The sequence below is a fragment of the Oratosquilla oratoria genome, unplaced genomic scaffold (assembly GCF_046742065.1).
Source record: "Oratosquilla oratoria isolate Oo_2021 unplaced genomic scaffold, ASM4674206v1 SCAFFOLD53, whole genome shotgun sequence".
Classification (NCBI taxonomy): domain Eukaryota; kingdom Metazoa; phylum Arthropoda; class Malacostraca; order Stomatopoda; family Squillidae; genus Oratosquilla; species Oratosquilla oratoria.
Genome location: NW_027467717.1, coordinates 1,213,573 through 1,228,440, shown reverse-complemented (window position 1 = coordinate 1,228,440; position 14,868 = coordinate 1,213,573). Strand labels below are relative to the sequence as shown.

Sequence of the window (14,868 nt, the reverse complement as noted above, 5' to 3'; positions counted from 1 at the left end):
GTACATTGCAAAGGTAGACCTTAGCTAAAAATGTAGACTTTTCTAATTTACTCGCCAAACACTCCAAACAGTTCCCAAACTTAAAACATTTTTGCAGTTCACTGCTCCACAGGACATTGTTGTCCAGAGTAGAAATGTCATACAAAATGCGAAATAATTTGACAACAATTCAAGTGATATTATGGCATACTTTGTCAAAAGTTCTTTCATTATGTTAAATGTATGGCGGCTGTATGGAGTGTTTGTGATATTATGAGAATTACACTGATGAAATTCTTAGTGATGTATGATTATAAGACAACCAAAACAAGGCCAGTTTTTAGGGGAGGTGCATTCAGATTACATTGTAACCCCTGAAATATGTTGTCAGTATGATTTAATTGGTATTTAATGATAGTCTATATCACTTCTTTTTTTTGTGTGAATTTGGTACAATAACTTGTACAGATAGATTAGTGGGGTCGCGGTCATAGCATGAGGATCATATTGGGGTCGCCTAAAAATAAATAGTTGGGAAACACTGGTCTATACATAACTTTACCAGAGCCCTTACATGCCTAACTGCCGCCCCGGGGCAAAGTGACGCACCCCTCCCTCCCACATCACCACTTACCATCACCACCATCCCGTAGAGCCTGTTGTAGCTATTAGCTTGCGAAATAATTAAACGGATTTCAAAAATTGTATTTAATGTCCCTATTGCAGAAAGGGAGGATAAGGGGGAAATATTTCACATTCTGTTGATTCTAACGCAAAATTCATATATTATGATGAAATATTCAGGGCTCCTTTGACATTTTTTTTCATTATAATTATTTTGTCAGCCTTGTGGATGGCATGTCCAGACTAGAAATGCCGCCCCCCCCCCTAAATGTGCCGCCCCAGGGCATATGCCCCCCCCCCTAAATGTGCCACCCCAGGGCATATGCCCCCCCCCCAGCCCCTCCCATGTGAGAGCCCTGAACTTCACCCAAGTGGTGCCAAGGCATCTCAAGGATGACCCTTCATCCATGAGGTGCTAAGTTGGGATGAGTAGTTTTTGGATTGGTGATGTGGGGAGTGTCATCTTTGGCTCGGTCACCCCATCATAACTCCCTTATAGGGGCATGGTCAATTCAAAGCACTTTCTCTCCTTTGCCCTGAAGTCAGGTGTATAATAGTGATTTTATTTTATATATATTTATTTATTATTATTATTAAGAAGAAAAGGTAAAAGGTCCAGATGGAGAGATGATAATGGAAGAGAAGGCAGTAAGGGAAAGATGGGCAGAATATTTTAGGGAGTTGCTAAATGTGAAGGAGGATAGGGAGGGAAAGATAGTTGCAGTGGGAAATGCTAAGAAAATGACTGTGATGAGTGAGGAAAATTGTGGAGAAATAAGGAAGGATGAAGTGAAGACAGTTTGATAAGATGATGAAAGCAGGTAAGGCACCTTGTCTGGATGGATGCCATGCAGAATGTCTAAATAAAGGAGGTACAGTGATGGTGGACTGGCTGGTGAGGTTATTTAATGTTTGCTGGAGAGAGGGTAGAGTGCCGGAGGACTGGAGGAGTGCCTGTATAGTTCCACTTTACAAGGGAAAAGGGGACAAGTGTGAATGTAGTAGTTTCAGAGGGATTAGCTTGTTAAGTGTAGTTGGGAAGGCTTATGGGAGGATCTTGATTGAGAGGATTAGGAGAGGAAGAGAGGGAGTAATTGGTGAGGAACAGTGTGGATTTAGGACGGGTAGAGGTTGTGTAGATCAGATCTTTGTGGTAAGACAGATATGTGAGAAAGCTACAGGAAAGGGGAAGGATGTTTTTTGGGCTTTTATGGATCTGGAAAAGGCTTACGATAGGGTAGACAGAAAGGCACTGTGGGAAGTTATGCAGATATACGGGATAGGAGGAAAGCTTCTAGGAGCTGTCAAGAGTTTTTATGAGAGTAGTAGAGCTTGTGTCAGGATTAGAAATGGAGAGAGTGAGTGGTTTGAGGTAAAGGTGGGACTTCGTCAAGGATGCGTTATGTCGCCCTGGCTGTTCAACTTATACATGGATGGGGAAGTGCGAGAGTTAAATGCAAGGGTAGTGGGTCAGGAATTGGAGATGGTTAAAGAAAATGGAGAAAAGTGGGAGGTGAGCCAGCTGTTGTTTGCGGACGACACTGCGCTTGTGGCAGGATCGGAGGAGGGATTGAGGAAGTTGGTGACAAAGTTTGGTAGAGTGTGTGATAGAAGAAAGCTGAAGATAAATGTGGGTAAAAGTAAGGTGATGAGATGTACAAGGGGTGAAAGTGGCAGTAGACTGGAAGTGAGCATTAAGGGAGAGCAACTGGAGGAAGTGGATAGTTTTAGATACTTGGGTGCAAATGTGGCAGGAAAAGGTGGAGTGAAGGTGGAAGTAGAATGTAGACTGAGAGAAGCAAGTAAATGCCTTGGGGTGGATTGAAGAGTGTAATGAGGAATAGACATTTGGGAATGGATGCTAAGAGGAGACTATATGAAGGAGTGATTGTGCCAACAGAACTGTATGGGGCAGAAACATGGAACATAAGAGAAGAAGAGAGAAGGAGTTTGAATGTGTTTGAGATGAGGTGTCTGAGAAGTATGATGGGGGTTACTAGGCTAGATAGAGTGAGAAATGAGGAGGTGAGGAGGAGAACAGGGGTGGAAAGGGAGTTGGGAGATAGGGTTGATGAAAAAGTATTAGGATGGTTTGGACACATGGAAAGAATGAGTGAAGAAAGACTAGTAAAAGAGGTATGGAAGGCAGATGTGGAGGAGTGAACATGAGGGGACGTCCAAGGATGAGGTGGATGGATGGGGTGAAGGGGGCTTTGGGGAAGAGGGGAATGTCTGTTGAGGAAGGACGTGAGAGGACAGGGGTGAATGGAGAATGGTTGTATATGGATGATGTGATGCATGAGGTGGAATGGGTGGAGGGATGGGAGATGAGGTAGTATGTGTGAGCAAAATTTGACGCAGCCCAAAGGGATTTCTCCCCATCTTCTCCTTTTATGCATGGTGGGACGGAGAGGGGGGGTCGCCGATTTAATGAAGCGGCCTTGCTGTGGATGTGCTGTGTCTTGCGACACTGCTCCTGACCCAGGGCAGTGGACAAGGTGCAGGGATGAACCGTCATCCAGGAGGTACTAAGATAAGAGGGAGGGTGGAGGGGTGTGGAGTGTATTTAGGGATGGAATGGGTGGGAATGATTTTATGCCTTTTCCTTTTTGGCTACCTCCCTTGTAAGGGGGAAAAAGCCTTGGTATATGTATGTATTAAGATAAGAGTGAGGGAGGAGAGGAGGGGAGTGGCATATATAGGAAATGAAATGGGTGGGAGTGGTTTCTATGCTTTATCTTTTTGGCTACTCCCCATGTAGGGGGGAAAAGCCTTTGGTATATGTATGTATTATTATTTATTATTATTATTATTTTTTGTTTTATTTATTTATTTGTTTATTTATTTATTTATTTATTTATTTATTTATTTATTTGTAGCATTACATCAGTTGCAGCTGGTGGAGACTGGATCTTCTAGAAGAAAGATCGAAAGCAACAGACTGATAAATACACTCCAACTTTTCTCTCTCTCTCTCTCTCTCTCTCATTCTATCTCATTTGTAATAATTGTTTACCATTAGATTTATCTTTTATCATTTGACCAAACGCTAAGGTTAATCAGGTCCATAGCCAATGCCAGAGGGAGTGGAGGGGTGTTAGCCACCAGGACACATTATTTTATCTATTTATTTATTTTTTTTTTTTCAGAAGCATATATGAATAAATTTTTTTTTATTAATAAATATCATGCTTTATACTTGCTTGTTTTGTATAATAAGACTTAATTCATCACATGTTTATACAAAACATTCTAGTAGAAATATACATAGAGGGAAAAGTAAGAAAGTCTTGTCTATGGGCCTGGTCATGTCTTTGCCTTGTCAAAACTCAAGGGATGTGTACACGTATGGTGACAACCCAGCGGTCTAATATTTCTCCAACTCGTAGGTACGCCTGGTCAGATCGAGCATGGAAAGTCTGAGAGGGCAAGGGACGTTTGACACAGAATATCAAGTGTATTTGAAGTACCAAGTGTCCGTGCACAGGGACCCCCCGGCTAAAGTGTCCCCCGTACAGTTCACCCGTTTTCTCTGTAATTCGCCACTCAAGGTAGAGACTCCACAGTGGACGGAAGATGGGTCATCATCATTGTGCTGTGCTTGCCAAATCTCATTTATTTTTCATGTCGGTTTTCTTCTTCACCCCCCACCCTCGTTTGACGACCTCCGGCTATTTCTTTCTCACTTCCTTTCCTTCTCCCTTGTCCTTCCGTCATCCTTCTCCGTCACTCCCCCTTTTTCTCATTTTCCCGCCCATTTTCACTCTCATTCTTTCACACTTTCATCAACAATGTTTTCTTCTCTCTTTTATCTCTCTTCCCTCACTCCTTCCTCTTCCCTCACTCCTTCCTCTTCCTCACTCCTTCCCACTCCCTCGTATCTTTCCCTTCTGCTACCCTCGTTAAACCTTATATTCACAGCACCTCTGTGACTGCAATAACATTCCCAAGGATCAAGGCTTTGATTATCAAGAATGAAATGAAATATAATCCTTTACTCTCCTTCTCCCTGTACCCCCTTCAGACTTTTTTTTTTTTTTAATCTTATCTAAAGAGAATAATACCCCATATCATCTCCTCACACACTTCTTCAAGAGCCAGATCCTTCTCCAAACTATACCTCATACCTTGCCTACCTTCCAATATGACACACGCACACTCCCGAAGTTTAGGAAAATCATGCTCCCCATGTCTCCGCACTCCGTAAGCTGACCCTAACCTCCTACCTAACTCCACGAACCCAAGATAAGTAATGTTGATGATATTCTCTGTAAGAATAGAAGCTCTGGTAAACAGTTGGTGACAAAATACAATACTCGGGAGTAATGATGGGTTCCTGCGTATGGTGGTCATGCAAGATGGACGGCAAAGGTGCTTATTTTCACAACCCATCCACCTCCACACCTTGATCAAGAGGTGCAGCCCAAAGGGGCTGATGCTTGGTCTCCAGATTAGGTTCAATATCTGTATCCCATTTTCATCTGCATTTCTTATATTTTTCCACACACGGAGAGATGACAAGCAGTGACTGCGTCTCCGTATATCTTTCAGGAAGGAGATGGGACTGCTTGGTCAGATAGTTTAGGGAACAACAGCAACTTTCAGTAGGCGACACAAAAACAGTTCCACACTGATACAACATAGACAGCTGTCTAAAGTTTCTTCCCAGAGAGATCTGTGGGAGGTTTTTGGGACCATTGCCAGCCACTGCGGAGTTGCAAGTTTTCCGCTCAGTGAAACTAAGGCAACAGTTGATGGATTGAGTCCTTCAGTCTTCTACATGTTCCCCCGAGTCCCACACGTCTTCCCCTCCTCCGTCTCTCCTTTCCTCCTCTTGTGTTGACCCACATCTCCTTTATCGTCATCATCTTTTTCTTTCCATCATCCTGACCCTGTGCCTCAACCCTCCCCATTTCTCTTCAGCTGAAATCATCATTTCACCAAATCTACACCTTTTGTACCTGCTACTACCTGACAGCAACAACTGCCTTTATTTATTTTCGCTAACTGCATCCGTTGGTTTCATTCTTTATTTTCTCCTTGCATCCTTCCTCTCCTTCCCTACCTTATAGGGGCAACCAGGAAGCTGCTGTGTCCTGTATTGTCACATGGCAGCCAGAGCCCTTGCAACACAAAGTGTAGTGCTTTAGATGTTTGGCACAAGTTCCATTTGTCCAACAGGCTGGAGAGTATTCTCAATCTTGGGGGTAAGGGAGAAGGACTCTGTGGAGGTACGATGAGACATCTTAATTGGCTCACTCTCACTTGGGAAGTTGCTGGCACGTCAACCCACACGTATGAAGAGTTGTAGCGGAAGGGAGGAGCTAGATGCTCTTGTGGTGCAACCTTAAATTTGATGTCACATTTTATTGGGTAGAACCTGTAAAGGCGTATTTCCTTTGCTCAAACTGTGGTTGATTACTTGCCAGCAGCAAGGTCCTCACCTCTTCCCCCCTTCATCCTTCCTCAAATTCCTCCAGCATTCAACATTGCTGATTCTTCAAAATACTTGGCTTGAATGTTGAAGTGAGGCTATATTATAGCATTGGGGAAGTCTGAGTGGCTTGTTGATAAAGTGGACTTGTGTGCAAGCAATAGAGTGCTTGTGCTGACAACTGGCTTGTGGTTTCTCTCAGTTGCGGCTGGTTCCATGTAAAACTCCGAGCAGGGAATTTGAACGAAGCTTTGGCGAAAGCTACCAGGTTTTCCGCAAGTTCCAGATGACCATCCACGAAGAGTCTGAGGACGAGTGTGACAAGCAGTCCTTCAACAGCTTCCTGGTTCATAGCCCTCTTGCGGTAGGCATCCTGGATTAGCGTCTCTTTATACTGCATAGCCTTGTTCTCTCTAGAGGGCTTCAAGCTTGCTCTTTACTGTTTGCTTTTGAATACTTGCCAAGTAAACTTGATAACTTTTACTTTAGAGTCAAGGTTCTCATGCCTAAAGTTTGAGGTATTAGCATCATCTATGAACTCACAAATTCATATTTATTAAGAGTATAGCTGCAATAAGACATTGTTAATGTGTTGTAAATATTTTTAACATAGGTTGCTGACATGTAATAGATGGGTAATGAATTAAGCATGCAAAATGAAAATTTTCACTTGTGTTTTTCTGACCTGTTTCCAAGAATGCCAGCAGCTTTTTGTAAAAAAGATGTTTACAGTTATATATATTACAAGCACCTTGGTCCTCGTTAAATTGCATGAACACCATTCATTGTTTCTAAGATTTGTGGAAGGGTTTTCATCATTTATCTAGTCCATTCAAATATAATGAACTGTATTACCTCTGGAACTTTGCTGTTTCATGTTATTTTATGTTGTATTGCATTGATTTATGTTTAATTCTTAAAATTTACTATATTTCCCAAACAGAGTTGGAAACCCCGCCACTGTCCGGTTAGAAGCTTTGGGTCCTTCCATCACCAGTACTGGCTAGATGGAAAGTTGATAGCGGTAGGAGTGCTGGACATTCTGCCATTATGCGTTTCGTCAGTCTACTTCTTCTACGACCCAGACTATGCCTTCCTCTCTCTGGGCACTTATGCCTCACTCAGGCAAGTGAAATTAGTTGTTGTAAGTACAGTCCATAGTAGGACAGATATACAGAAAATTCTTAGCAAAGGATAAGGATGTCTTTTTGGCTTCGGATGTTAGGCCCTACCGTGAAGATTCTGTATTACCTCTGACCTGGGCAGTATGACAGGTAACAGGGATCGCCCTTCATCCACAAGGAACTATACTTCTTCTATTATCTGGTGACCCATAGGGTGTGGCCGGCAAAACCAGCAGCGTTGCCACGTCTAAACCATCTCCAAAGAAAACAGAGGAGACACCATTTTCTTTATATTTGCATGTATGACTGGTAGTATGACTGACAAAGGATGAATGAGTGACCCGCGCACCTGTGACTCAGTGACTCCACCACCCCAACCAACCCCACGGAAATTCCTAGGTCGGGAACCGGGGCAACGTCGCCTGACCTGAGATGCCACATCGTTTAACAAGTCTTGTTCTCTTTACATGTATAACAATTACTCATATCACTTATCATTTAATGAAAAAATCAATATGCATTTAGAATAATCCATGTTAACATACTCGGGGTAGTGGACAGCTTCCGGTATATGCTGAATGTTTTGATTCAGTGCGGGACAACACGGCAGACAACGCCTTGTGGGTCACGAGATAATGGAAATAGTATAAGATGAGAGAGAGACAGTGAATGGGTTTTTGGATGGGTGTCGAGTGGTTGTATGCTTTGACTAGGCCACCCTTTGTAAGGGAGGAAGAGCCTTATGGTATATATATATATGTATGGGTTTTATTCTTCCCCATACTGGGGTATTGGCTGCATGATTATATGCAGTCAGTATCGTGGTAATGGATGGAGGTGGATGCATGCCTTGACTTGGCTATCTTCCTTATAAGGGGGAAGAAGCCCTTGGTATATAGATAGTACCTTGGGGCCTAAGTGACACCCCTGTGGACCAGAGTCACACAGCAATCTGTTCACAGAGGAATGCTAGACAATTTTTTAACTTCCATGCTCAGTTAATTTTGTTGTTCATCTCAAGTCTGCTGTACTGCTCCTCAGACACCACCTTTTCTCATGCTCAGGTGGCAGGGAGGAGATGAGAATTCCATCAACATGTTATTAAATGGTGTGGAGTGAGGGAATGGTATTCCCCTTTCTTTATTTTTCTCCCCTCACGGGGACGAAAAGACTATTGGAATATACTAAATTGTATTTTAATTTCTTGCAGGGAAATTGCATTAGCTAGAGAGTTACAGAAAAGCTTACCAGAACTCAAGTGGTATTACATGGGTTATTACATTCACTCTTGCCCAAAGATGCGCTACAAGGGACAGTATCATCCCTCCGACCTCCTGTGCCCTACCTCCTACACGTGGAACCCCATCGAGAAGTGCAAACCAAAGCTGGATGTATCCAAGTTCTCGACGCTTACTGATGATCCAGATGCTACTGATGAAGATGGGAAAGTAAACTTAGATAGGGTGAGTGGTGACAGAACTTAAAATATCAGTGGTCAGTTGGCAATATTGTATTACCAAGGATGAGATGGATGGATGGATGGATGGGGTGAAAAGGGGCATTGGGAAAGAGAGGAATGTCTGTTGAGGAAGGGTGGGAGAGGACAGAAGATAGGGGTGAATGGAGAATGGTTTTGTATGGATGGGGGGTGAGGGAGTATGTGTGAAAAATCAATTGATGCAGGCCAAAGGGATTTCTTCCCATCTTCTTGTCTGCATGAGGGGACAGAGAGTAGAGTTGCCAATTTAATGAAGCAGCTTTGTTGTGGATGTGCTGTGTCTTGCAACACTTCTTCTGACCCAGGGCAGTGGGTGAGATGTAGGGATGGATGACCCGTCATCCAAGAGGAGCCAAGATAAGAGGGACGTAAGGGGGTGGATGGGAGTGGAGTATGTAGAGGATGGAATGGATGGTAGTGGTTTCTATGCCTTTATTTTTTGGTTACCTCCCATGTAAGGGGGAACAGCCTTTGGTGTATGTATGCCTTACTTCTTTATTTTCCTATAGTACTCTTCACTTCTTGTAGAATAGCTTCGGCAACTGCTCCCCATCAAAGGCTTTAACAAGGGTGATGTAAACAAGGTCATCATATTAAGACATCAGGGTAGGACTCGTAGTAATGGATTACTGGACATATTTAGATTTAAGAAGGAAATAGGCAAGAACTGGTTTACCTATAGAAAGGTCAATGAATGGAATAGACTTGGTAACCACGTAGTGAGCGCTGAAACTATCAGTTGTTTAAGAAATGGTTAGACAACTTTATGGACGGAGATGACAAGTGGTAATGGACATGGAACTGCCTAGTGTAGGCCTTATGGTCTCTTGAAGTCTCCTTCATTCTTATGTTCTCATGTTATCTGTTCCTCCTACCAGCCAGTGGCAGAAACAACAGCACATTAGTTCAACACAGACAAAACAGCCCAAAGTTTCTTCCTAGAGAGGTCTGTGGGAGTGCTGGTGGAGTGGTACAGACTATTATGAGGTCGCAGATTTCCAGTCATCTTTCAGTATGTGAAAAAGTGTAAGAAAAATAGTTCTATATACCAAAGGTTTTTTCCTCCTTATAAAGGAGGTAGCCAAGGCAAAGGCACATACCCACTTCCACCCATTCCATTCCCCTCCACCACCCCCTCCTCCCACACATCTTAGCTCCTCATGGATGACGGGTCATCTCTGTATCCCGCCCACTTCCCTGGGACAGAAGCAATGTACATGCATGCATACATATGCCAAAGGCTCTTTCTCCCTTACAAGGGAGGTAGCCAAAAAACATACATATATATACCAAAGGCTTCCCCCCCCCCTTACAAGGGAGGTAGCTACAAAGAAATAGGCATAAAAACCATTCCCACCCATTCCATCCCTAATACACTCCACTCCCCTCCACACCTCTACCCTCCCTCTTATCTTGGCACCTCCTGGATGATGGGTCATCCCTGCATCCTGTCCACTGCCCTGGGTCAGAAGCAGTGTTGCAAGACACAGCACAACCACAGCAAGGCTGCTTCATTAAATCAGCGACCCTCCCTCTCTGTCCCCTCATGCAGAAAAGGAGAAGACAGGGAGAACAAATAAAGGCATAAAAACCACTCCCACCCATTCCATCACCATACACTCCACCCCCCCTCCCTCCCTCTTTTCTTGGCTCCTCCTGGATGACAAGATCTTGGGCTTGAATGGGAGGCAGAGGGTTGTACTACCAGGTGGAAAGGGATAATTCTCTCCGACGTTGACCTCAGAGGACCACAACATGCAGATGCCAATCGTTGGTCTGCAGAAATAAACCTCTCAGTATATCGAACCTAATGTGACCAAATTTTCACATTGAATGAGAATCAGACAAGAAACAATGGTCTCAAACTGTCCGGAAATAGATTAAATTTGGAAGTAGGTAGAAACAACTTTGCCAACCGTGTAGTTAATGAATGGAATAAACTTCTTGCACAGGTAGTGCAATGTAGTTCAGTTCGAAGCTTTAAGAATCAATTAGATGAATACCTAAGTAAGATGCTGTAATGATTATAATTTATCTTATATTATTTGTTTTTGTTTTGTTATCATTTGTCTGTCTGATTTTCATTTATTATTAGTTATATGTCAATTTATTATTATTTACTATTTACCTGTTTGTTTATCATTTAACTATACCTATGCATTTATTTATGTATTTTATTTGTTATTTACATGATTATAGTTTTTATTTATTATTTTATTATTAATAGGATTTTTTTTTCGCATCCGACCTAGATATGGATCAAAAGGTCTCCTGTCGGCATGCTCCGCCTTTGTAATCTTTTGTAATCCTTTGAGTTCTCACTTGAGTGTTTAGCCTTAAGCATTCGTAGTTATTTCCTGATGAATTGCCTAAACATGCCCAAAGTCAGCATTGTCCATTGATCCAACAAGTAGACATATTTTTCTTTTTATCTCCTTTTCCACAGGTACTGATTCTTCATGACCAAGAGCCAATGTGGTACAATGATTACAAGATGCTTGGCAGTAGCTACGACGAAGAGGAGGTGAAAGAGTACGCTCACTTAGTTGGCTCCAAGATGGCTAGCAGGATCCTTTTGTACCGAGAATAATGGCACGCTTCGTCTAGCGTCGACAAGTCCTGCATGCCAGCCTTCAAGCCCTTTGTGGTCTTGACGCAGTGCTGCCTGAAGACAAAGTAAAAGATTAATGTCGTCTTGTCCAAGAGTGTGGCATCTGCTCGTTCAGACGTAGGGTTTGAGAAAATGAAGGAACAAGGTGCAAGGGCATTATCATGATTTAGACATTTTGTGAATCAGTTATTTAGGCTTGTTTTAATTCATGCATCTAATTGTCTCTCTATTGTACGTGCATATATGAATATATATTTTTATGTATACATATGCACGTGGTTGCATATGCATCTGATACGAGAAATGCTGATGAGGATATGCTTGTTAAAGCATGTGTGTCCACACAGAATGTCACATTATTGAATAAACACAGATTTATGTATACATGTATATGCATGCATAGATTGATTTATTTATTTATTAATTAATTGTTGCCAGGGAGGGACCAGTGATGGGTACCTGCATCCAGTGGTCCTCCTACAAGGTTGACAACAAAACTGTTCGTTTTCGAAACCCGTCTTGAACCGTCTCGCCTCCATCAGGAAACGCAGCACAGACAGACGGCTGACACTCAGTCTGTGGACTGGGCCCAGGATGTCTGTCTGTCAACTTGAGCTGTATTTTTGACACTTTTTCTTCTTTCGCACATGGGAGAGCTGACAACCGGCAACTGACTGCTCTCCTCCCTCCCCCTGCAACTTTCATTTAGTGACCTAGAAACAGACCTACACTGGTACAACAAAGACAACTGCCCAAAGTATCTTCCCAGAGAGATATGTAGGAAGTTCCAGTGACCATTGCCAGTCACTGGGGGGCCGTGAGATTACCACTTAGCAAAACTTCTTGAGGCAAAGATTGATTGATTAGTTGTTGCCAGGAGTTTCATCAAGTGGGGAAACCTGCAGTTCCACTGTGGCGAGCAACAGTCCTTGTGACCTCTCACAAATCTCCCTGGGGGAAGAAGATTCAAACTGTTGTCCATCTTGTATTGGAGTTGGACTGCTTCCATGTCACGAGCTGTAAGTGGTAGGGGAAGGGGAGCTGTTGATGCATGTCAGCTCGATCTTGTGTGTCAAGTGTAAGAAATGTAGTTAAAATCGATAGAGAGATCTTGGGCCTGGTCTGGACACACGAGTGCCACATAGTGAACCATGCCCTTGGTTCAATGTCACTGGTGGTAGGATTTGAACTGAAATCTCTTTGACCTTCACCGCAAGTAACGACACCCTAACCCACTCATCCAGTGAACTTCTTTATATGTGTGTGTGTGTGTGTGTGTGTGTGAGAGTGGTAGGTGGTGAGGTAAACACAGAACTGTTGGAGTTTTATTTCTGACATTTCATCCTCACCAGGACTTCTTCAGAGTTAACTTATTGTGAAGAAATTTTGGTGAGGATGAAACTTCAACTAAAACTACAACAGTTGTCATGTGTTTTCCTCACCATCCTACCACACATCTGCCTTACATATGACTATATATATATATATATATATATATATATATATATATATATATATATATATATATATATATATATATATATATATATCTGAATAGAATCACCAGTGACGGTGTAGTCAATCAAATAATTCAGTGGTAAAAGCGTCGGCTTTGTATTTTTGCAAGCCTTGGTTCGAATCCGGGGACGGCAGTCGAAATGATTTGATATATAATATATATATATATGTATATGAGAAATTCACTAGTGAACAGAGACATCAATCAGATCATTTTTATGACCGTCATGCAGAGGATTCGAACCTGCTGCTCAGGCGCCAAAAGGTCCCATGGCTGGTGCCTTACACCGCTCGACCACTGATGATTAAAACTGTATGAACTCGGAACACTACTGGTTCTCGAGATTGGGAAGGTCGCTAACTGCGACCCTAATTCCCTTTTCACAATATGGCCAATCACACTCGTGGGAGGGGGTAAGGACCTGAACGAATCCTTTTCACGCTTCTTGCCATTGTAACCATATGTGAATTTTTCATATGGTCACAATGGCGAGAAGCATGAAAGGGATTTGTACCGGTCCTTACCCCCTCCCACAAGTGTGATTGGCCGTATAGTGAAAAGGGAATTAGGGTCGCAGTTAGCGACCTTCCCAATCTCGAGAACCAGTAGTGTTCTGAGTTCATACGGATTTAATCATCAGTGGTCGAGCGGTGTAAGGCCAGCCATAGAGCCTCTTGGTGCCTGAGTAGCAGGTTCAAATCCTCTGCACAACAGTCATAAAAATGATCTGATATATATATATACATATACATATATATATATATATATATATATATATATATATATATATATACATCATATGTAAGTATATATAATATATATATATACTGTGTATATACGTATATACTGTATATATACATATAAATGGGCAGGAGATTCTCTCTCAAGCATATTTCATTCAATGAAATGGCAAGCTTGTTGTGACAAAGCTTTTTTTTTTTTTTTTTAACTCAGACTCCTGCCTATGGAAGGCAGTCTCCTTATGAAAGAGAGAGAAGATTGACAAAAAGCTTTGTCACAACAAGCTTGCCATTTCATTTAATGAAATATATATATATATATATATATATATATATATATATATATATATATATATATATATATATAAAGAAGGCAGATTGATGCATGCCCAGGAAACCTGAAGAAAAAATAGGAGAGTAGTAATTGTCAATATTAAGCTCATATGATTTGTGAAGAATCACTACATCATTTGTGGTGGTTATGAAGAGCTAGAAATATTTTTAAATATTTGAAGATCTCATGAGGATGGAAGGGGACTGTTGTTGTGGTGGAACATATTCTTCTACTGCAGTTGATTGGTAAGTATTCTTGAAGTTCATGAAAGAGATGGTCTCACTGTTCACATGAACTTTGATCAATTTTGTTGCAGTGCTAATCTTTAGGAGGATTTGCTTGTAGGCACTGCGGAATGGGTTATAGTAGGTTTGGTAGGTTTCTGTATGAACGTCTTTGTTGGAAATGTATTTCGGAGTGTTGGGAGGATTTCAAGTAAGAATGAATGACAACAGTTGTGAGATAGGTAAATGAAAGAATAAAAGGTGTTATTTTAAAGGATGTGGATGTGCTGTGTCTTGCGACACTGCTTCTGACCCAGGGCGGTGGATGGGATGCAGGGATGACCCATCATCCAGAAGGTGCCAAGATAGGAGGGAGGGTGGAGGGGAGTGGAATATATGGGAAATGAAATGGGTGGGAGTGATTTCTTTGTCTTTTTCTTTTTGGCTACCCCCCCCCCCCCCGTGTAAAGGTGAAAAAAGCCTTTGGCATATGTATGTATGTATGTATTTTAAAGGAATTGAAGGATATGGACAGAAAGACTTTGGAGTAGGAGAGATTTCATGACAGATATTGAGTTGATGAGAGAAAGGATGGTAAAGAAGATGTGAAAACAGGTAATGCGGGAGAATGATGTAGTTGGTGTGTGATTTTGTAGAGGCTAAAGGACACACCATAATTCTTTAAAAGATATATACATGGGAGACGGGAGAAGTACTTCCGGGAAATTTTATTATATTTAGGATGGGCTAGAGGCAATTATGTGTTACGTAGAAATTGCTG

The 14,868-nt window shown here is 42.1% G+C and overlaps 1 protein-coding gene across 4 annotated transcripts in view; it reads left to right on the top strand.

Moving 5' to 3' along the window:
- Positions 1-13,075, top strand: part of Ate1 (arginyltransferase 1) — a 32,738-nt gene extending 19,663 nt beyond the window's left edge. The window contains exons 7-11 of one of the 4 annotated variants that reach the window (XM_076182240.1): positions 3,993-4,154; positions 6,240-6,401; positions 6,981-7,162; positions 8,372-8,624; positions 11,106-13,075. In XM_076182240.1, coding sequence (XP_076038355.1) covers positions 3,993-4,154; positions 6,240-6,401; positions 6,981-7,162; positions 8,372-8,624; positions 11,106-11,249 — 903 coding nt within the window. In that variant the 3' untranslated portion in view covers positions 11,250-13,075. The remainder of the gene's footprint in view (positions 1-3,992; positions 4,155-6,239; positions 6,402-6,980; positions 7,163-8,371; positions 8,625-11,105) is intronic. The other 3 variants (XM_076182242.1, XM_076182241.1, XM_076182243.1) reach the window with 3 other exon arrangements.
- The last annotated feature ends 1,793 nt before the right edge of the window (positions 13,076-14,868 follow it).